At 44.6% G+C, this 23,524-nt stretch overlaps 1 protein-coding gene across 4 annotated transcripts in view; it reads left to right on the top strand.

Moving 5' to 3' along the window:
* The window catches only part of TMEM94 (transmembrane protein 94), a 50,526-nt gene that overhangs the window by 10,899 nt on the left and 16,103 nt on the right, over positions 1 to 23,524 (top strand). Inside the window, exons 1-15 of one of the 4 annotated variants that reach the window (XM_040530050.1) lie at positions 1,813 to 1,993; positions 8,619 to 8,738; positions 9,432 to 9,559; positions 10,150 to 10,286; positions 10,924 to 11,120; positions 11,893 to 12,044; positions 12,695 to 12,797; positions 13,112 to 13,198; positions 13,720 to 13,836; positions 17,600 to 17,656; positions 19,491 to 19,595; positions 20,217 to 20,381; positions 20,674 to 20,880; positions 21,047 to 21,362; positions 22,109 to 22,282. In XM_040530050.1, coding sequence (XP_040385984.1) covers positions 1,940 to 1,993; positions 8,619 to 8,738; positions 9,432 to 9,559; positions 10,150 to 10,286; positions 10,924 to 11,120; positions 11,893 to 12,044; positions 12,695 to 12,797; positions 13,112 to 13,198; positions 13,720 to 13,836; positions 17,600 to 17,656; positions 19,491 to 19,595; positions 20,217 to 20,381; positions 20,674 to 20,880; positions 21,047 to 21,362; positions 22,109 to 22,282 — 2,119 coding nt within the window. In that variant the 5' untranslated portion in view covers positions 1,813 to 1,939. Of the gene's footprint in view, positions 1 to 1,812; positions 1,994 to 8,618; positions 8,739 to 9,431; positions 9,560 to 10,149; positions 10,287 to 10,591; positions 10,735 to 10,923; positions 11,121 to 11,892; positions 12,045 to 12,694; positions 12,798 to 13,111; positions 13,199 to 13,719; positions 13,837 to 17,599; positions 17,657 to 19,490; positions 19,596 to 20,216; positions 20,382 to 20,673; positions 20,881 to 21,046; positions 21,363 to 22,108; positions 22,283 to 23,524 lie in introns of those variants that run through there. The other 3 variants (XM_040530052.1, XM_040530053.1, XM_040530054.1) reach the window with 3 other exon arrangements.

The raw sequence follows: 23,524 nt of genomic DNA, 5'->3' as shown, positions 1-23,524 counted from the left end.
AGTGGATTAGATGTATTTCCATTTGTGTTGTGATCAAACGTGGGGTTTCAGAGCTGGAAGAAAGTTGTGTTGGGATCTCCTGACTGCACGAAGCACAAAGGTTATTCCTGGTACTGCGCTGTCACTGGCAAGTTGTTTTATTCACAGTCATTCAAGTCTCCAGAAGATGCAGCGCCACAGGAAACAGCTCAGCAAGCACCACAATAAGAAGGGGCTGACACATGTACGTTGCTTGAGGATTTGCCCGGTCTAACCCCATTGTTGTCCTTCCTTTTTTTTCTCCTTTACTTTTTTTCTTTGTGATAAATTGAGTAGGTGAGTTTAGTTTCTTAGTGGGAAAGGAGGAGGTAAGGAAAAATTGTGCCATTAGGACATTTTGTTCTTCTCTACAATTTAAAATCAATTTAACACTGTTGTCTAGGAAACCAAGTGGCCTACAGAAGGATGAAGGATGTCCTCTTCCCTCTTTCTCCCTCTGCTTTCTCCTGAAGTGACATTAAATGCAGTAGCTGCCTCCATTCAACTTTGCCTTTAAGAGCTTTGTGAGATTATGTACCAACGTGTAACTCACTGCCAGCACAAAGGTGATAACTCATTCTTTCAGGAATTGTCTTAGATCTTCCCTCTACTGGGTTTATTTTAAATATTGAGACCTCTAATCTCTGCATTTCTGGCTTTAAACACAGAATGCCAGCTGGGCCTATTTAGGCATCCGAATCTCAGGGAAGGAGAGGAAGTGAAGAGCTTGGCCAGGGCTCTCAGGCAAGTCCTGACACCTGCGTGTGGTCTCCGAAGCGACACGATCTGCTGAGACTGGAAGCGATCGTTCCATTTTATAGAGGCTCGCTATAATCCTTGGCAGGCTATTGACATGGTTCTTGGCTGGGACAGTTCTTTACTATGTGGAAGGAAAGTAATTGATTCAATGATTGCTTTGCAGAACCGGGTAGCCCAGACAGAATCGGGACAGCGCTGAAGTAGGAGCTATGTAAAAACCCGAGGCACTTCCCTCCAACAGTGAAAAAGCATTCCTGTAAAAGATGAGAATGAGGCGGAGAAGGCTCCTTCCTTCACCTCCGAAGGCCTTTTTCCTGCAGTACCTGTGCTGGCACCCTGCCCTTCCCTGCCTGCACCAACCCTCTGCTCTCTCTGTGCCATGTGCAGGTGGCACTAAGTGGGGAGCCCCAGATGCGGTGTGGCAGTGAAGAATCTGCGGGCACCTTTTGTTGCAGCTCGGGTGGCTCAGGATGTGTGAATATTGGGTGCTTAGAGGGGCTTTTCTTGTTTTCTCTGTTGACAAGAAGAGAGGGTGGCAACACTTCAGACTGGACCTGTAAGCATCTAGTTTATTTTTGAGTTTGAATCCAAAGCTGTGAAGTCATCTGGATAATTCTCTAGAGCTACAAAGAGAAGTTAGGATTTCTGGATCTCTCTGTCTTCATCTAGTCTTTTTTCCTGGCCTGCTCAGGTGTTACCTCCCCTGTAGAATATTTTATAGCACTTTGTCGTGTCTAATTTGCCATCTGCTTTTCCACAGAGCCCTGCATGTCAGCATCAGCCCTTACTGTGCATGTGTATGCATCTGTACAGGCAGGGAACCCGGGGATTCTGGCTGCATCGGCTCCATCTGATGAATGGACCATTCTTTCAGACATCTGGTGCTATCCTGGGCAAACTTTCTTCTCTCTGCCTTTTTTTTTTCCCCCCTTTCTCTCCCTCATCCCCCACCCCCATCCACCGCCTCCTTGCTGGATCTGCAGCGTGACTGGAAACAGGCTGAATTAATCAGCAGACTGGTGCTTCACTCTGCTGCTTCTGTCTCATTCTCTGCAGCGCTGGGCTCTGCACAGTCTTGCTCTCTCTCCCTCTTTGCTCTCTCGGTTTTGGAGGGCAGCAGCAGTGCAAGTTGCTGTGGAAGTGGCGCAGGAATTTAGCCCCGATGCTCTTTAAGCAGGCTGATCTCTGGATCCCCCGCCAAGGCAAATGCCGCAAAGTAAGTTTCTCTCCCTTAACATTTACATTCAAAATGGCTTTCCCTCTCTCCCTCCCCGACCTGCATCCTGCCTGACCTGATGGTGCATGAAGAGCTTGGATGTTTTGGGGAAAGAGGTTAGGGCAGGACATGGAGCCGTGAAGATTTTAGCAAAGGGATGGTTTGGTGTTGGAGGGGCTGGGGAAGGAAAGCCCTGTTTGAAACTGCAGATTTAACCCTAGGACCAGCAGGAGGGACCGAAGATGATTTTAGCTGCTGACTCCTGCTTTGCTGCCCTTCTGCCTTTTGACTTAAATTTGTCTGTTTCTGTTATGTGCTTTGATCCGTAGCTGTTGAACCTCCTTACCCCTTTGAAACATGCTTTGTGGTGCACCTGCTAGATCATATCATAGGTTTAGTCCCCAAAGTCTTCAGATAAAGAAATGGGGATGGGAAGGAAACTACTGGGAGGATGAAAGAATTGCTGAAGTTCTGTTAGTTCTATTGATTTCTGAGCATGGCTTGTCTCAGGGAGGGGATTAACATCCTCTGGAGTAAGCTCTGCATTGGCATGAAGCAGTACGCTGTGTGTCAAAGACAGACTAAATACGGACCCCTAACTAGTCTCTGAACTCGAAGGAACACTGTAACAGGTTAAATTAAAGTAATTAAGGCTTTAAAATGCACAGTACAGGTGAGCTTCAGAGCACTGCATAAACACTGCCTCATCCTGCCAGCAGCCTGGTGGAGCAGGTAACTATGGCTGGGGATTTGCTGCTGCAAACAGGACCGAAGAGACAGACCGGGGAAGGTGCAATTCAAAACAACCCTGCTGCTGAGCTGCTGCTAGCTGAGGGAGAAAGAAACCGCTGAGCTTTGCGTTACCCGTGTGGAAAGGTTGATTGTGCCTGTTGGCATCTCGCTCTGTGCTTTAGAGGGCATAAAATCTGAATGTCATTGTCTGGAATAAAATGGACTCTTCGCAACAAAACGCAGCGGTGATTCAGCCGGCTGATTAGTGCTGCTCTGGCCAGATCTCCGAGATCCGTGCTCCTGCTGCTCTGTTCCTTTGCAGTGTAAGGCTGCAGGCCCTGTTAGTGATGAGCGACAGGGAGCCTCAAAGCCACCTTCCACACTGGAGCCCCCGCTGGCCCCCAGTTACCACGCTGTGGGGGCTCTTTTTTCCTGGGACGGGGGGGGGGATTCGGGGCTGCCTTTCATACTGTTGCTGCAGATGGAGGAAAGAGACAGCTGTTGACTATTGCTCTGTCCATTAATTTGGGCACTGCTGTGCTGAAGACTTGTTTCATTTGATTTGAGACCACCAGCAGTTAAGCTGTGGCTGCCGAGCTCGTGTCAGGTGGCATTTAAACCACGTTTAAAAGCTGTGTTTGCTGTGCTTTCTGGTATGTTTCCTTGTACAGCCAGTTTTAAAGGCAGTGGTCCCCGCAGAGCTCTGATGTGCTTGATGGAGCTGCCTGGATCACGCAATCAACTCGTATTTCTTCTTTCTGTGCTTCCAAGTAGTATTCAGGTGGGTTGGTGAATATTTTAATCTTCATAATGCCTGTAGTTGGTAGGGAGTTGGTAGTCCCATTATAGAGATGAGAAACTAAAGCACAGAGGAGCCTCTGATCTTCCTACTGTCACACAGAAATCTGTGGCAGAAGGAGGAGCAGAATCCAGCTGTACCAACAGCCCAGAGTCTCAGTCAAAAGATTATCTTTTATTGTGTGGGGAGAGGGAATGAGTAAGGGTGGAGGCTTCGAATACTTTGGGTCACTGGACAAGCACTCTTGCAGACTCAGGAATCTGACCTCTTTAAAAGTAACCAGGTGAGCACCAAGGAAGACAAAAAGTGTAACAGAATCGCGGATATAGGTAATAAAAGGAAACCTTTGCCCAGAGTGGCCAGTCCGTTGGCTTTGCTGGCTACATCTCTGTCACTCCGCAGTGGATGTGCTGTTTCAGACAGTCTGAGCACTAACTCGGCAGCCACAGCTGAGCAGACCTGTAGTGCACTGATGTACGATTTGCTTTAGAACAAAAATAAATCCCTCTCTAGCACTGGCTGTCAGAAATATTGCCCCAAGAAATTGCATGCTTTTGTGTGTGTGTCTGCCACCCTCCCTGATGAGACCAAAAAAGCCCCACTGTGGGTCATATTGCGCCTTATCCTAAGCAAGAATCTGACATGACATAATGCAAATGCATTTGGTGGAGTTATTCCTCCTCATGTGTTTGTGAAGCTGTGAATAATGCTCGTATTTCAGGAGGTGTGATCTCTGAAGTAGATTAATAGCCTGCAAACTAGTATTGTTAAATTAAAAACTGCCTTCTTGTTTCTGCTAGAGGAATGCAGAATAGCTCTCAAAAAGGAAGAACATTCTCCTGCCCAGTTTCCCGCCTCCAACTGTTTAAATCTGAAAAGCAGCTGAGTCAAAGTGTTAAAAGAGGGGCCCGGGTTGTGCAGCCTGGGGAGAAGGAAACAACCTGACAGTGCCTAGCAGGGGCTTGCCATCCCACTCGGAATCAGAGAGGTGGAATTGCAATCTATGAAAATTGAAGCTTCTAGCAAATCCTCTGTTTTCCATTCCCTTATTTGTTTAAACAGCCTTTTTAAAGGCAGTTATAGTGAAGTGCACAGCAATCTGGGGGAGAAGCCTTTATTCTGCAAGAGGCTGACTCCACAGAGGATAGAACAGGTCTACCACTTCGCTGGGTTCAATCAACCTACGTGTCTGCAGAGCCAGCGGGAAGGGCGAATTCTGTAAAGCAAAGCATATTTTTGTGCTCCAGTATTGTTTAAAAAAATCTTCGGCACATGTGGTACAACAACACCTGTGATATCAACACAGACTGATACAACAAGTCAGTGTGCTGCTGTGGCTGTCTAAAGGTTGTATGAAAACAAGAGGACTTCAGGATACCAATATATTTCGTGCGGGAAGCAGGCATGGCTAGGTGGTGATGCTTTGGAACCCCGAGCATTCCTCCCCTGCCCCACCCTGCTTCAGGGGGAAAAATCAGATCAATCTTTTCCTACCTATCAATCTGAAAACACTCCATCAGCTCACGAGGAAGGTAAAGGAAATTTTTTGCTTTGAGCACGGCGAGGCTATAGATTTAAACAAGCTTCTGGATCAGCCTGCATTCGCCAGCTTATTTCCTTGCATCAAACTGCGGAGGGCCAACTGAGTGGAGAGGGCAACAAAAAGTCTCCTGACTCTGTGGCTCCACTGCTGGCTCTGAGCTGCTTCTGGTCTCTTTCCTGAAGAGCCAAACCAGCTCCTAAAAGAGGGCAGTTGCTAGATCTAGCTCAGGCTCCCTTTCCCTGACATTTGCAGGCACACTCAGCAGTAATTTAACGTTTAGGATATTTACTGAAAGCAGAGAAAAGAGGAGCTAATTCGCTCATCTTTTCAGCCTCCTGTTCGACCTACAGCACGGTCGGTCCTTCTAGAAAATAACATCGCGTGTACGAAAACATCTCCTGCTCCGGGTGCTTTTTCCTTAATAGCCATCCTGCGGATTACAGCCCCAAGAGATGCAGCCTTACGCGCAAGGCAGAGGGTAGCAATCATCCCGCGCTGACCCGGCTTCGGTCACACCTCTCGGACGCCAGCTGTCACAGCTGGGGCAGGGTGAGCTCCGGAAGAGCCCTAAGTGCACTTACAGAGCCTCGTGTGCTCTCTGGGCCTCTCAGGGTAGAGGAGGAAGCAACTGCTCATTTTCTCCTCAGGACTTTTTCCCTTCAGGCATGGGCAAAAGGAAAGTATCGCCTTTTAAAACGCCTCGTGATATCCATCAGGGCTTTGCTTTCACTGCAACCTGGAATTCATTGGCTGGTTTTTTATTTTCTTCTTCTTCAGCAGAAGCCCCATGCTAAATATGAGCAGCTGGGTGGGCTGGTGTTGTCTAGCTGTTTTTGCTTTGACTTGAAAGTTAGCAGATTAGTCTTCGAACGCGACTTTCCAAAGCAAAGATGTGAATGTTGGGGTTTTTAGTAATGAACTGACACCTCCAGTGAGTGGCCTTCTTCACCCTGGGGTGCTCACCTCCTGTTTTGTGGCAGGAAGAGCCATTTGCAGCTGATGAAAGGCTGGAAGAATCCCTCTGGGACAGCTTAAGAGCGCCTAGCTTTGCCATATAGAAAGGTTTACTTTGGGGCATTTAAAAAATGCCTCATTAGCAGCTGATGACTTAGCAGGGTAGATCTTGTTGCGAAAACCTACGGCTGCCCTTTGCAGGATCCCAGGGTGTCTTTTATTGCCTGTCCCTTTCTTTCCTTGGTTCCAAGTGCGTTCCCTTGATGCTCACCTACAGTTTTCTGAGTCACCACAGGCAGCCTCGCACTCACATTATTACAATGTTTGTTTACCAGCCTGGCTCAGGCTGCCTACTTTGCCAAATACTCCACGTTTTAACTGTAAAGATGAGTGTTTAAAAATCTCTGCCCTTCCTGCTGTTCTTCCTCCTCAGCCCTGCTGCACTTTGCACTCGCCCTTTCTCACCTCCTCCATCTGCCTTCCTTTATGCGTACCTGCCCTTACCTCGGCTGAGCCTACAGCAAAACCCTAACACCTGTGTAAAGGTCGGAGCAGGTGTGCAAGGATTTCAGGAACCTTTCCGATTCCTTCTGAATTTGCTCCTTTTTCCTACTCGCTGCCTGCTGTGATGTGACAGTTTCTCTTTCTAGGCAGTGTGTAACTGCACTAGACGTTGGCATTGAGCACAGCTTTCCTTTTTTGACTTTGCTTTTCAGTTCGAGTCCCCCTTACTATTGCTGCGTTTCAGTTTGTCTTTTAGCTTTCAGTTTGACTGCTTCCTTTGTGTTGAAGAGAAAGAGTAAATGCTTTTGTGGGTGCTTTGCTATGCCACAAACAGCCAGGAGCCAGCAGGGAGCAACCTCAGTGTCACTTGCTCGCCCTGTGTCGCACTCCTGCCTGCACCACTCCCTCGGTGCAGTGGCACACCCGTTGCCAGCTGTGCTGCCTGCCATCTTCTCCTCTGGGAGCCTTTGGGAGATGTTTAGTCCTGTGCTGATGTTACCTGGGCTGCTTCCAAGAACAACACGGAACCGCTTCCTCTAGTCCTAAAACTGACACAAAGAATGAAAACTGCAGCAGGATTATTTTTAGTGCTCTAAAACTGCAGCTAAAGCAGCAGTGCTAGACTCTGCGTGGCCAGAATTTGCTGTTTCAAATTGTCCTTGATAGGTAGGGGTGTGTGTGTGATAGATGATAGTTTGGAGAGCCATTCCTTGACATTCCTTGACACCCCGATATAGTTCTGGATTGGATCATCGCTGTAAACGGGTTTGAAGTCTGAGGCTGGTTTCCAGCGAACGCTTCTCACAAAACCACTCCGTTAAGGAACAGGAAGAAAAGTGCGAATCAGAGCTGAGATGCGCTTGCAGGGCTGGGTGTGTATGCGTGCAGCTCCTGAGCTGCTGCAGTGTGAGACCAAGGTGGATTTTGCAGGGCTGGTAAGAGCTTGTGGCCGCGACAGCAGGAAAGGCTGCAGCTCCTGCCTCAACTGTGTTTGCTGGGCTGTGTGGCACACTGGGGGGGACCGGAGGAGGAAGCTTCCTGCCTGCTTTGTGTTCAGTAGGTCTGCACTCTGTAAACAGCGTGATACACCTGAGCACTTGTATTGTGCAGGATATCCTATGTGCTGTACAGCTTCAGGGCGTTTGTATTAGAGCACAAAATGAAAATGAGAGCTTTTACTGACCAGGACCATGGCATCTGCTGTAGCCACCTGCCTGCGTTTCCTTTTTGATTCACTTTCAGTGATGTGGTACCCCCAGTACCTCTCAGCAGTCTCAGTGATTTGAAAGGAAGGTAAATGCTTGAGTTCTTGCCCCAGAAAAGCAAGCGTGTACCCCGCTTTCTTGATAATCAGCAACTTAAATCGGTGTTGTCTAAACAGTACTCCCTTGGGTTGTATCCCCTCAGGCTGCTGCCTCTTTGCTGAGCAGCGCAGGAGCAGTGGTTTGGACTGCGTGTGCTTCCTTCAAGCCCAGTTGCCTCCCCTGTATGTTCTCACAGTTCAGCACTAAAAACTCCAGTGCTTTCTCTTGTGAAAGAGAAGTCTTGTCTCCTCCTCAACTGATGCATGACCAAGTGCTTACATCTGGGGAATTCTGCATCAAAATAGCCACAGAGGCAGGATTCATAACCAAAAAATTGTAATCAGCAGCTGTGGAAATCAGACCACTCTTGTTTAGAATTGCAGGTATTCTACTACTTTGTTGTTACTACTGTTAGCAAAGTCCATCCTCTATCATTACAAGTCTACCATAACCATCTGTGTTGTGTTGTCTGATCAGTCTCCCTTTGTATCGTTTCCAGCCTCTGCTGATTAGAATCTTGTTTCGCAGAAATGATTTTGTATTGTGCTTTGATAAAGTATTTATCTGACACAGTCAGGACTGGTTTGTTTACCTGATGCTATCTAGGTGCTCCAATTCCAGCCAGCAGTCTAAAGTTCACAGGAGGGAAGATGATTTCAGGGAAATGGAGAGTCAGACCGATGATGATCAGCAAGAGGCATTCACAATAGTGTGCTCAGCCAGCCACCAGGAACAAGCCTGAAAAGAAAATAGGAAAGCACTAAGCAGTTTGTTTTTCTGTCTCTTCAGGATGAGATGACCTCAAGTTTGGGCCTTAGCACAAAGAAAGCCCTCACAATCCTGAGAGACCAGTTGTCAGCACTGCTGGAGGGGCATCAGAAGGAACGGAAGAAAGTAACTTCATGGAAGGTGAGGCACCAAACAGCACAAGGTTGGGTGCTCAGTCTCCCCTTCTCAAAGCAAAGCTGAGGATTAAGTGGAAGTTGGCTGCATTCCCTCCCTGTCTGCTGCTGCAGAGTTTCTGGGTGTAGAAATGCTAAAGTCCTTGGGACCAAAGCAAGGAGTTACCTAAGGGTGTATTTCTCTCAGTGCTTTTCTCCTGACGGCTGGAGCTCTACAGGAGCTTACCTTCAGCTGTGAAGGATCCAAGGGCTTCAAGAGCCACTGGTGGCAGTGTGCACAGGAGAGCCCTACCAGGTTGAGAGAAAGGGCTGTGGAACTCAACAGTCTCCCCTTGTCCCCCATGTTATCTGGCATGTGCACTGAATACAAAGTGCTAGTGTTTATTCACACTCCTTAAATGTTAAAAGTGTTTCTCTCTGGGTTAGTGACAATGGGGCGGCCTGGCACAGAAGCCTTTTCATTCTTCCAAGCAAGAATAAAGATGAGAGTGTTCACCGGGACTCCCCAGCCGAGCAACCTTTAGTGCTGTAGCATCCCCATAACTGCTCTGGGGTGCTCTGTATCATTCTAAGGGGATTTACAAAGTTGTGTTCACCCTGGAGTTTCTGCTAACTGCTGCCTTTATCCTTACTCTGCTTTTTGAAATGCCTGGCTCTGTATTCCATGAATGCTGACTGTTCTGCTGCTCTCCTTTTGTAGGAGGTGTGGAGGAGCAGTTTTCTGTACCATGGTAACCGTTGCTCCTGTTTCCACTGGCCTGGTGCATCTCTGATGCTTCTGGCAGTGCTGATGCTGCTGTGCTGCTATGGGAGCCAGCCACAAGGGAGGTAAGCAGAAACATCATTTGCTGGTTGACTGAAGCAAAGGGTAGTTTTATACCCTCCTGGCACTGTGTATGGCTGCCATATCAGCCTTGTCCCTCGTTCTGTCTAAACATTAGCATACTCATACTGGTAATTCTGTACCTATCAGTCTCTTTCACAAAACTTCAGCCGAGTTAATTCTGCTTCTAATAGACCCAGAGATTGTTCTGGGGAGAGAATGAGATTTTCATTCTACAGTGTTCCTAGATCTTGAAAAATCCTAAGACATTACAATTGTTCTGAAGGATTTTGAAACCGGAGAAGTCAGTGGCTCCTAAGAGAAGTTACTGTGCTGTCACATGAGCCATAGCACGCTCGACTATTTGTAAAGGTATTTTTGAATTGAGACAGGTCTATTCAAACTTTTCTAGTGGCATTATCCTAAAGAAGTGTGATGATAGCTTCTCTGCTTTTCTTTTTAAGCCATAAGTCTGTGGGATGTAGGAATAAACAATTGAACAAGTGTGCATTTATCTCTGTGGGTGGCTGGCAGCGTGTTCTATTCATTTACTCAAACCTCATCTGCTTTCTCCTTTCTGTTTTGCTGTGCAAAGCCAAGGTGCTGAGATAGTTAACGCACTGGCACTCTTCCTCCTTCTCCTCTTGGATCTCTTCATGATTGGGCGTCAAGAGAGGCTGAAGTGCAGAGAGGTGGAGAGGAGACTTCAGACGATCATTGATAAGATAAATGGTGAGTTCTTATTCATCTGTCATTTGAATTTGTGTTCCCCGCGCATAGGATTTTTCTCCAAACCTGATCACATACATTATTAATTGAGCTTACTAGCCTTGCCCTGCGTTACACAGACACAGGCTGTGAGAATTGTCCTACTCATGCCTGTCCTGTGGAAGAGTTATTTTGAGCTGTTGTGGCCATGTGCTTCCAATCTGTGCGTTACCAGGTAGGCGTCTGTTATGTCTGTGCTTTGGAGTAATTCAAATCCCGAAAATCTTACAAAAATATATGCCTTGCAGCAGATGATGAGAGAAGAATACGTGGGGTTGTACCACAACATAGAACAGAAGGAAATAAATTGCTGTGCATGAGCATCTTCTCAGCAGGGGCTTTTGAACTTGAGGAGGCAGTTCATTTCAGTGTGGCAGCTTTAAGGACAGCCTTTAGCTTTTCCATTGTGCAAGTATGTATCAAGGTTATGACTGTTTGGTTCTTTATACAGGGTGGTGGTGGTGGGGAAAACCATCAAGGAGAAACAGAAATGGTAAAAGATCATGGGAATGGAGCCTATAGGCACTAGAGGATGTAAATCAATGTATGGTAGGCCCCTCCAGAATTGTTACCACTTACTTCCTTCACACTGTGCTTTCAGATACGCTTGTCAAAGAGGTGAAATGGCCAGACTCCATGTACCCAGACCTCCACATGCCTTATGCCCCATCCTGGTCCCTCCATTGGGCCTACAGGGATGGTCACCTCGTCAACCTGCCTGTAAGCCTGTTGGTAGAAGGAGACGTCATCGCTTTGAGGCCAGGCCAGGAGTCATTTGCTTCTCTGAGAGGAATTAAGGTAACTTGCTCGTCTTGGTTCCCTGGCCTGTGACATGTTTCCCAGGATTTTCTTGCTAATACTCTAAGTCTTAGTGATTGATTCTTCTGGCCTTGAAAATGCTTTGAAACCCCAGTTTAGTCAAAGAAAGTGCTTTGTTAGACAGACTGCATCTTCTCTGGGAACACCCAAACCCAATGGACAGGAGACGCTAATGTGATACCAAAGTGTCATATTTCCATCTCTTCCAGGTCAAGGGGAAGTGTAATGTGCTGCTGATAATAAGAGGAATAAATCTATCCAGTAGGATATAACATACAAAACCTCTACTTTGTCCTGGTTTTTATGTGGAGATATAAAAATTTGTCTCCTTTAACCTTTCCCTTACTACTGATTTATTATAAAAGAAGGTAATATAAAAGACCTGTAGTAGAAGTATATTAAGAAATCAACTACAAGATCTATGCAAAGATTTTGCTGCTTGAAGAAGCTCAGAAAAATTTAAAGCTTGAAATTTACCTTTGTTGTTTATTGTACCTTTCACTCCAAATGCTAATAGTCATGAAATAACCAGGTGTGCCTTGTCACTGCTTAAGGCTCACAAGCATTTAATTTTGCTTCAAGTTTGAAGCAAAAGTTTAATGAATTTTTGAGGGCTGAAAGGACTGTGACAAACGCATTGTGTCACTTGCAGTGGGAAGGATCCTGCTTCACTAAAAGTCCAGTGCCTCAAAGCAGGCCTCCGCTGAGGCCCCAGCCTTGCAGCCTTTGGGCTCTCTGACTTCTTTTCTAGGATGATGAGCACATAGTTCTGGAGCCAGGAGATCTGTTTCCACCTTTCTCACCTCCACCCTCCCCACGGGGAGAAGTGAAGAAGGGACCTCAGAATCCTCAGCTGTATCGTCTCTTCCGTGTCTTGAAGACCCCAATAATTGACAATGTCAGGTGGGTTAAATACTTTGCGCAATGCCTGCACAGCTTGTCTAGGTCCTTGCTGCTGTCTTGTGTCAGGAAAGTAAGAGATTTTACCAGTCCAGTATGGGAATTTCCAAATACATTGTGCTGTCTCTTCTACGTCACCTGGGAATTCTAGAACTATAAGACTCTTACTGTCTGTCTTCAGTTGTCCTCCTTAGCTGATACCTTAGGCTGATACTTAAAAACATAGATATTCAAAGTATTACTGTTCGGCTCATTACTTTTCAACTAAATTTGAACAGTGCAAGAAGGTCATAGATTTCATGCTTTTGATGGCTAGAAATGTGCATGCCACCAGATGAAACTGTTTTAAATCTCAGAGATTGAGACTGAGGATAAAGATTAATTGATAACTCGCTGGGCAGTGGCATCTTCTGTAAATCAAAGGCCAGGGCCCTGAGGCAATTATAAAATCAATGTATCCATTTTAGCATGAAAGCAAACCACATTTTTGGAAAACAAGAAGAAGATGTTCTCTTTCCTAAAGCTACTGAATCTTGGTTTCTCTTCTAAAGGTCCCCTTCATAGCATAGGTTGAACACAATTTTATATCTGAGAAAGGTGCAGGGTTAGGACCTTGGCTGCTGGAACCTCAAGCTTTCTTTTCCATTTTTCAGGTGGTGTCTGGAAATGGCATTGTCACGTCCTGTGACAGCCCTGGATAATGAGAGGTTCACTGTACAGTCAGTGATGTTGAAATACGCTGTCCCAATTGTACTGGTAGGTACATTTCAAGCTTTTGGTGTTGAAAGTAGCCGTGTTTTGTCAATAAAGGTGAAGAATTTGCAGCCATCAACATGAAATTGTATCCAGGCTCTAACTCATGCAGCTGACTAGCTGACTGTGTGTACATTGGGTAGTTCAGAGGAGTAAAGATGCAATGCTGTCTAGCAGCGAGTGGATGGAAGAACTGCAGCAGCAGACCAAGTGTATCTTTCATACTTTTTCCCAGTGCTGGGAACGTTACAAAGGACAGAAAACTCCTTCCCTGCAAGTAGTGGTAGTTTGCTGACAGTGTCATCTCTGAATTGCAGGCTGGCTTCCTGATTACCAATGCCATGCGCTTCATTTTCAAAGCTCCTGGAATTGCTTCCTGGCAGTACACTTTTCTTCAGCTACAGGTAAAGGAGTGTGTTGAGCTCCACTGCACCTTTCCTCTCAGAGCACCACTGTGGCTAATTCATCAGCAACTTGCTTCATCCCATGACAGCATCCTGTGCACACCATCCTGTGCACACTGGATCCAAAAGCTCTCAGTGGAGCAAGACAACTCTACCCTGGCCATTCCTCCTAGACTGCTCTTTAATTTGTTTGCTCTCTCTCTTGCCATATACGTATATGTCTATGATATATTTTGCTTTTAAACTTTAAGAGCTTACGCCAAATTCAGCAGGAAAACCAGCTGCAAGTTGGCATGATTTATTCATGTCCTGCTTCATTAGAAACCCCTAAGGGTGTGTGTGTGTCTCCCCCTCTGTGCTTCTCCCTGTGTTGCACTGCTGCCAGCGCAAGCTCTCCTCATACTTCCTGCTATTGCCTGTTATCCGTCCTCTCACAGTGGTGGAGAAGAGGTTGTGTGATAGATCTGACTTCTTGTTGTCTCTGTGCTTGATCATGTTTGGGGATGCTTGTTTTTTTTCAGGTGAACGGTGTCCTACCCATCCTTCCAATGCTCTTTCCTGTCCTGTGGATTCTTGCTACAGCCTTTGGAGAAGCCAGAGTCTTGGCCCAGATGAGCAAGGCCTCATCCACCTCACTGGTAGGTATCTCTCCACATCAAACTACAGCAGAGAAAAGGGCAGGAGATGAGAAGGGCTCTGTGAGGAAAAAACAGTGAATTCAGCAGATGTGTTCACGTAATCATGAAAGGTTGATGGATCTTTGGGTATCCCAGCTATGTCCTCTTCCTGCAGCACAGCGTGGCTTCATGAACAGGTTTCAGTTTTTCAGCCTGTCTACAGATCCGCCAAAGGTGATAGAAAGCTCCAGAGAATCCGTCAATCTCATCAAGGCATATGGTTTCTATCAGCTAAATATAATCTGCCAGAAGAGTCAACATGGAGATAAATGCCACGTGGTGGCCACAACTAGGGAACATTTAGCTATGGAGAAGGAATGGGATACACAAGATCCTTTGCAATCCACTGTTATAACCTGTGGGCTGAGCAGCCTTCTCTTGAGGCTCTGGGGCTTGGTTTGCAGGCCTGGCCTTGCCAGTGGTCAGGGAGTAAGAGGAATTTCTGGTGATTGTGCTGGTTTGGGGACTGGAAATTGGTAGTCTGATGGATGCGTGATCCTGAACTGGATGTGTTGATGGGTGTCTCTTGTTCTCTCCCAGTGGCAGTGTTGGTGAGATGCACTGTGCTGTTTGTCTTCTCTGCTGACTTCTGTTATGCCTGTGCTGGGGCAGATTTTCTCTCTCCTTCATGTCCTTCCTTGGCCTCTGTAGCCCTGGGTCTGTTTTCTGTTCTTTCCCCTATGGGTTTTACGTGACTAGACTACTGTGTCCTGGGAGGGACGACACATGCTACCTCCCCCAGTGAAATGTTTGCCCCTTTACCATCTCTTTTCAGTGTTTACTCTTCTTTACATTTTCCACCCACTCTCTTCATCACCTTTCTTCCTTCCTTGGAGCCTCCTCTTTCTCTACACACCTTGCTTTTTGGCTGGGAAAAGCCAGAAATTCTCAGCTTCTCTACTTCATCATTCTCAACATACCCATTTGCCTTGTCACTCACATTTGCACCTTCCTCGTGATCTTTCCTGTCTTCTTTTTCTTGTCTAGGCAACCCACTCTGTCCAACCAGCTTTCTGTGACATCTCAAACACGATCCTCTATCCTTGTTGCTGCAGAACAACCGTTGTGGTGTGTCTTGGTCATTCTCACTCTTGGCTAGGGCAGTCTTCTTCTGGCCTCTCTATTTCACTTCTTCCTTCTATCTACTTTTTTTCAAAATATAGCAGGTAAGACCCTTTTCCTCTCCAATCACTTAACCTGTATGACACTCTTCTCCACCTTCTGCCCCCTCCCACCACGTTCAGGCTGTTTGATTTCCATTTTTTAAGGCCATAGGCAACCTCTGTGACCGGGTAGTCAGCCATCCTGCATGGCACAAACCAGAGGCCTCCCCAGAGGAGCCTCTGCCTCAGGTTTCATTACTATAGTTGGACTACAGCAGCATTGCTTTTAGAAAGGGATTTGGTATTGGTTTGAAAATATTCGTACTGCCTTTGATATTTTTTTTCAGTAATTATTTACCTTCAATGCTAAAAATGGACATTCCATGTCAGAGTCTTTGTAGTATCTGATTTCCAGCCCTTAAAACTTTTAAAATCCTTTGCCAAGTCAATAAAATTTCTATTCTGTGGTAGCTGCTCACATTCCCTTTTACCATCTATTTAATTAACGAAACAGTTTTAGCACCTTTAGTCACTATAAGCATATTTTCCAACTCTATAATCTTTTGTCTTTCCTCTTAGCTTTCTCCAGTGTTTCAGGATCGCTGTAGAATTATGAATCTCCAAAAACCACAAAATATTCCAGTATCAGATGTGCTTGTGCTAAACTTTGGAATAATTTGGACTTTATGTTCTCTTGTTAGTGGAACAAAGGATCATGTTAGATCTTTTAGCCACTGATTTAAATGGCCAGGTTTTGTTTAGCCAATAATCTACAGAGTTACTGCGTTCTAAGATAGAGTCTCATCCTTTATGCCCAACTTTCATCTTTGCTGCTAGGTATGCAGACTTATTTTTAACTGTTGGTATGCATTTTTTGCTTGTTTACTAAGCAGTCCGTATTGTTCTGTAACAACGATCTGTTCTCCTTGATATTAGACCCTTCCCCAATCTTTGTATAGTTTAGAGTCTATCAGTAATGGTTTTGTGTTTTATTTCAGGCTATTAACGAAATAACTAGCATTTGTCCCTGCTTGAGTCAGTAACACATCCAATTGCAAATTATTCCTCAGTTTCTGTTCCGTTTGGAGATATAGCAGAAAGCTGATTTCTAATATACAGAATATGGGTCCTGTTACTCTGGTATCACTCTGGTTTTGCTAGAAAACCAATAAAACCTTTTTTATCAAGTCAAAGTACCAAATGTACTACATCAACAGAATTACTTTTATCAGTCAAATTTGTAATTCTATCAAAAAAAATCACAATAGCATAATGAGATTTATTACCCATATGCTTGTGGTGTTTGGCGCTGATTGTATTATTCCACTTCTGTTCTTTTAATTTGAGTCTCATATCAGCTGCTCTGTTATTCTGTCTGAAATCAGTCTGTCTGGGGTCCTGTGGTAACTTGGTTTGTCTGCTTGCCCTGATTAGGTATTGGCACCACATTAGCTTTCTTCCCTTGCACTGGGTCTTAATCCATGCTTCAAGACTTATTCAAAATCAACAGTAACAGTCAGAAAGTTGTCCAAGCGTGCTAATTTTAAACAAATTTAGTTTCAGTAGCTAGTGTTAAAATGGAAAACATTTCATGGTTATTATATGGTATGATTATATCACTGAATGAGGAATAGCACTGTTCAACACATCTGGTTGCCTGCGATACAATTTGCAATTTCACTGTCTATCAAGCAGTGGACTGGTGTACTTGTTCTTATTTTTATATTAACTTTTATTTCTGTTTTCACTCCTTCTCAAGACCAGACTTTTTAAAAAATTATTTATTTTAATTATGGGATTGTTGCTTTTTAAATTTTAATAAAATATTGTTAAACAGTTCCTAGATATTCTTCATACTTTTCAGTTTAAATAATTCCTGGTAGATTTGTCTTTTTTTTTTTTAAAGCTATGTTAAAATGATCCCTTTTAAAGTGCCAGATATATGCATTATTATTTGGAGTATTGTTTTCTTTATATACAAATGGAATTGCTGTGTTCACTTATGCCTATGAATCTACTTAAATTTAAACTGGTTTTCAAAATTACATCTACTTTGGAATTCTTTTATGCTGGATGCACAGTTTTTCAGTTAGTAAATTTTGCAGTGTAATTCCAAGAGCCCCATGATAGTGCTCTGCTCTAACTCATTTCTTTTCATTTCCTATCCACATCCCTTTCACATCACCTCATTCCTCTGTGCCTATTGTGTTCCAGGTACCTGCTTTTACAACCACTCATCTAGCTCCTTTTTTTTTAACTGACTTGTATAGCTTAAAAACAGTTCAGTCAATACTGGCTCTTTCTATCTTAAAATAACCATCCAGAAAGAGCTTCCTCTGGATCTGATTGCTATTACTTTCTCTGTAGACATTTAGATAACGACTGTGTCTTTTGTGATATACAGCACCAAGCACTTTGACTGTGCTTCACAAGTAGATAATGACATGGTCCATTGAAGACTTAATTGCTTTGAGGAATTATTGATCTGTCTTGGCATAGCAGTTCTGACAGAGCAGGACTCCTGCTTTCTTCTCTCTGAAGGTGCAGTACTTAGGGAAGGACGTTCCTCATGACACATTTCTGAGCGCGATTGTAGTAACTGGTCTCTTCTCTTGCTGCAGCTTGCTAAGTTTTCAGAGGACACTCTCAGCAGCTACACAGAGATGGTATCCTCTCAGGTACTATTATTATGAATTGTTTTCTTCCAGCTTCACTGCAGAACTTCGTGATATCCTTCCCCTTCCTGTCTGATCTCCTGCTTGTTCCTAGACCTTTTTTTTGCTTGTGCAAGTCATCCATTGTCACTCACTTGCTGCTTTAATTTGCTGTGCATGCAGGTTGCATGTCTTCCCCCTACATCTTCCCGTGTAAATGCTGCTCTAGTGACCATAAATTGAGGTGACTTTGATACTGAGTCCAGCTTTGCTTTTCTGAATATTGCAGATGGTTTGAAATAAACTTTTTTTCTGTCCTGAAGAAAGTGCCTCTTTCAAATTCTCCTGTTCGAGGAGTAAAATAAACTTTTTATGGTGTGTGTCAGAAAGAAGGGACCTATTTTGCTTATATCAGAAACACCTACTTCTTCAAGCCAAAAACAAAGAACAATAAGGATGGGGGTCAGCACCAAGACCGAATGTGAAAAGGGGAGCATAGGATAAAAGTCTGATCCTGTTTCAGAGGCTTCTTAATGAGCTTAAGAACATTACTAATACTTCCAAATCTGGAACAAATAAACATTGAAAAGACCTGTTTTCAGGGGGAGGAACTGCAGCTGGCCACTCTATAAATCGCATCACCCAGATTAAGCAGGTAGGTAGAGGAAAGACACTTTGCTGTCTAATCTGGCATTAAGATTCCCATTTCCATAAGGAGGCAGATGGACTCCAGGAGTGATTAAAAATCCCTGGATATTATAAGAATCAATTTATGTCCTGTTGCTCCCAGCCACATAGAGGAGTGCACATGGATACACATGCTTTCTTTCCTGAATATTTTGTTGTCTTTCTGTGCCAGTCCGTTTAGCCGAGCTGTTTTTCAGGTATTAAAAATGGGATTGATTTGAGCAGACCTTCCTGGTTTAAAAGATCTGCTTCTTTCCTTTTTGTTTCTATGTAACAATTTTTCTTGCAAGAAACTGGTTTAAACAAGAGTTTTTTTTTCTTAGTGATAGCTCATGATTGTTTGCATTTGACCTTATGACTGTACTAACCCCAAGGATCTAAGGAACTAGATCTAAGGAGCTTTGGGGGGAAGTGCTCTTCAGTGACAGCATTTCAGAGCAACAGCTAAAAAGCAGAAAAATAACATTGTAATGCAAACCTGGTTTTGCTGGTTTTAGGAGTGCCCAGAGAAAAACACGTCGCTCTGGTGTTTGAACTGAGAGGCTTGCTCTGAAATGTTTTCATGTGGAAGATGTAGGGTGCCACTGTGACATTTTAATTTTGCAAAATATCTCCTTCCTTCAGTTTATTACCTTGTTGATTACAATTAATTTGTAATGATGCAGTAGTCAGGCCACCTTGGCTTCATTTCCAACATCACTTCCTCAGTAAGTAACCTTGGGAAAGTCACTTCACCACAGTGACTCCACTTACTCAATTTGCAGTGTGATGACCTTGAGCTTAGGGCAGGGCCTCCAATTCTTTGATCCAAGGAGATGAGGGTTAATTCAGGGAAAAACACCTAGAGGTAGCAGCTGATTCACTACAAATGAAATCCCTTCCAAATTCCTTCCTGTGTTTTTGGACAGACAAAGGTAGTTTCAGTGAATTCACAATTTAACAATCAGAATATTTCTTAGAATCCTTTGGAACGGGGAAGAAATGCCTTTCCCTTGAGAACATCGGCACCATATCAGTTAACTGGTTCCCACAGAGACCGATGTTTATCTTACAGTGTATCACTCTGCTGAACCTGAAAGCAGGTTATGTCTTACTCCTTTTCTTCCTTCTCTCCCCTTGTCTCCTCTGAATGAGCCTTTAACTGGCTGATGTCCTCTGCTTCCCTTGGCAGGAAATGATACGCTGCATCTGGAGCCACTTTCTCTGTGTTTTAAAAGGCAAATCCCCAACTCTGAGCTTCACTTCCAGCTTGCTCCATAGTCTGGGATCTGTCACTGTGAGTATTGCTGGGTTGTCAGAAGGAGAAACCCTACATGGATGCTCCATTTGCATTGTTCATGCAGTCCTTCCCTGAGCATAGACTATTAGTAATCTGTTCACCGTAATGGTAGTAGTAGAGACCCCTTAGGCACCTGTCTGTGTAGAAGAGCTTATAACTGTCTTCTCCAAGCAGCACATTTACAGGCTAAAACAATAGCTAGAGATACCAGGAGTTGGACTTGATGATCCTTATGGGTCCCTTCCAACTCAGGATATTCTATGATTCTACTCTGTGGCGTTTAAAAGGGTGCCTGTATGTTCCACAACCCTCTTCTGGTCCTGATAAGGTAACTGCTGAAACATGTAACTGCTTAAACAGGTTCAGCAGTTCCCTTCCCATGGTTTTCATGCCTAGTTTTGCAATACCCTTAGATAAATTTGGTATTAAACAACCTATTGATCCTATTAGAGAAGGGAAATCTCAGATTCTGCAGTTTAAGACAGAAGGATAATAAGGATGACTTATCTGTCATCCCATGCGTTTATTCAACTTCACGGTATTTGCAACTGCGCGTGACCACCAAGACATGTTTTCACTGAGATTTTGCTTTCTTGGGGGTATTGTGGTGTATTCTAGGTGCTCTGCTGTGTAGACAAGCAGGGGATTCTCTCCTGGCCAAACCCCAGCCCAGAGACTGTTCTGTTCTTCAGTGGGAAGGTGGAACCACCTCATGACAGCCATGAAGACCTGACTGATGAGCTGTCTACACGGTCCTTCTGCCACCCTGAGATGGAAGAGGAGGTGAGGGACATGGAACCCATAATGCAGTATGCTGGCTCTAAGCATAGCATGACTGACCTGCACAGTGTAGTATTGCAGAGGGAGCTCTTTGCCAGTAGAGAACTCATGTGGCCGTAATTCTTTGCTTAAAAGATTGAGAAGCAGCAAGGATGAGATCCTCTTCTACAGGAGCTGTAAAGCAGTGACTCTTCTTTCCTCTCTCTTCCCAGTTCAGTACATTTTGCTTATGAATTGACTGTGGTTCATGTTCAGCCACTGAATCAACACCGCTCATTTTGCTGGTTTCTTGCAGCCCCATGAAAGAGACGCTTTGCTCTCTGGCTCCCTGGCAGACGCAGTTCATGTGACCAATGAGCAAGAGAGGAACAACTGGGCTAGTGACCCTCCAAAGGCTCCTGACCATGCCCACCGAAAGCCAAACAGCAGAAGCAAGCATCCCTCTGGGTCCAACGTGAGTTTTAGTAAGGACACAGAGGGTGGAGAGGAGGAACATACTCAGGTAAGACACATAGAAGGGACACACAATTAGTCTTTCGTGGAGCTAAAAGATAGACAAGCCTGTAGAGTCTCCTCTTTTGGGAATTTAAATGGGAAATTCCCTGTAAGATTCTGTGCTCAAGCTGTATTCATTGCAACAACCACAATTTTCCTGTCTACTGGACCAGGTTGCCGGTGACACTGAGGTGTTGGCCTGTGAGGCTGAAGATTTTGTGTGTGACTACCACCTTGAGATGCTTAGCCTGTCCCAGGACCAGCAGAACCCCTCCTGCATCCAGTTTGATGACTCCAACTGGCAGATGCACTTGAATTCCCTCAAGCCTCTGGGCCTGAATGTGCTGCTCAATCTCTGCAATGCCAGCGTGACAGAGCGTCTGTGCCGCTTCTCTGACCACCTCTGCAACATTGCCCTCCAGGAAACTCACAATGCCGTGCTGCCTGTCCATGTGCCCTGGGGCCTCTGTGAGCTTGCCAGGCTAATAGGTAAGGAGAAATTGGATGAACGGACACAAAGAAATTAGAGCTGCCAATAGACACTTAATCCTTAGAAAGCACAAGAGAAATAATTTTCCAATTTCTTGTTGCTGAGAAAGTGGAATTACAGAGCTGATTCTGTCCTTGTTGGGTTGCCAGAAGAGTCTATTAAAGAGGCTGCTTTTGGCAAGTTCAGACGTAGATTCTATCAGAGGAAAAAATTGTCATCAAAGATATTTCCAGCCAGCCCTGGCTAGACTTGGTATTCTTCTGGCTCAAGTCTGACAATCTTATCTGGAGACAAGAACAGCTACTAAAGGATGGATGGCTGCCCTGTCTTTACCAGGATGCTTTACCAGGAGATTGGGTGTAAATGATGTGTGGTACCTCAGCTTGTTTTATAGATAGGAAAACCGAGGAATAGAAGAGGTAAAAGGTTAGAGGCAGCACCTAGAATTAAAATGTGAAAGCTCTTGAACTCACTTCTGTGCTTGTTCTTCAGTGCCACAGTTCCTTTCTTCAATGAACCAGAAGCATGAAAGCTCTAATTACTAGTAATACCTAGTCCTTCTGAATATTTTTCAACACGGATCTTGAACCATCTTGGTGCAGATGTACAGAGAGCACAACTTACCTATCTGTTGCTGGGGTAATGTCAGAATGAGAGCAGGCAAGATGGATGGCAAAGAAGAGGAGAGGACCTTTCTTTTGATTTGGTTAGTCTCACTTTTCTCCTCCTTGCATTCATGTTTCAGGTTTCACACCAGGTGCTAAAGATCTTTTCAAGCAGGAGAACTATTTGGCCTTGTACCGCTTGCCAAGTGATGAGATGGTTAAGGAGACGATGCTGGGGAAGCTTTCATCAATTACCAAGAGGAGACCACCGCTGAGCCACATGATTAACCTGTTCGTGAAGGACACCACTACCAGTAAGGCTGCCTCTTTCTTTGGGCATCCAAAGAGGGGTTGGGAGATGTGCAGATGGACATGGTGAGATCTTAAAGCACCTCAGCAAGATTTAAAAGCTTGTCTGTCAGAGCTCTTAGTCTCTTGTTAATATCTTAAATCGACTGAACCTGACTCTCTGCAGTTGGCATATGTTCAATATTGAAGCTGAAATACGGTTACTATGTTGGCCCCAAATTTACCAATTAAACTGGCTTCTCTTGCCTATTTCTTCTTAAATTTGTATCTTAATTTAGGAGTCTTAATTTAGGAGGAGCTTTTTTCATTTGCCCCATTTGCTATCTTACCTTTGTGAGCAAGAATTTTTCTGATGCTAGTTCTTTCTTAGTGTAGCTGAAAAACCTTTAATGTTGCCTCATTTCAACTCCTTATCCTCATTTTTAAACGGTTTAGTTCAGAGGCTGGAGCTCAGACGAATACGTGTGTGACCTGGATTATGCTGTCTAGAGTAAATTCTAAGAGGAATTTTGCCAGTGAGGTTATTTAACCATCGGAACACCTCTCACATGATAGTTTTGGCCCTTGAAACTTTCTAAAATGTGTGCAACCAGAAATAATGGATTATGCAGCTATTACGTGAAATCAAGTGGCTGTGTTTGCACAGAGTGAGAACAGATGATCCTAACTAACCTCTCCTGATTCAGTATTTGTGAATAAATCTTTGAATCCACCCACTCCCATGACACACTGAAGTCAAAGGGAGATAGATAAATTCTACAGCTGTAGCAGAAACAGGAGGTAGCTTATCTGTATGTTTCCTTACTATTCCATTGAAGTACGTGCCTCACCATCTGGCAGCATTCATCCCAAAACCATAGTAACCACATGGAAATGAGGGGCTCACCAGCATCCTCAGTGGAGTAAAATGGCTTGGTACTGTCTCTGTCTTCCCTTGCTGTAGCTTCATTCTTAGATTTTTTTTGCTCTGTCTCATTGGCTCATCTCTAGAGGCTTGGTTCTTCCTAACGAGTTCCAGCAGTCATAAATGGATACTTGTCCTCCGTGTCTGTTCATTAGTTCTCTCCCTTGAGAAGAAATCCTGGCCTTTAAGTTTATGATTTAGGGAGGGAAGAAACTGAGCTCACTTTGCTGGCAATGACAGCTGAACGAGCTCCCTCGATTTTATGGAGCATGCTGTCACTGTCATTTACCCCTTAGAGGGACTGTTTTGTGGGACACTGTTGATGCTCAATGGGAATCCTATG

The sequence above is a fragment of the Cygnus olor genome, chromosome 18 (genome assembly GCF_009769625.2).
Source record: "Cygnus olor isolate bCygOlo1 chromosome 18, bCygOlo1.pri.v2, whole genome shotgun sequence".
Taxonomy (NCBI): domain Eukaryota; kingdom Metazoa; phylum Chordata; class Aves; order Anseriformes; family Anatidae; genus Cygnus; species Cygnus olor.
This window is presented reverse-complemented; position numbering and strand designations above follow the sequence as displayed.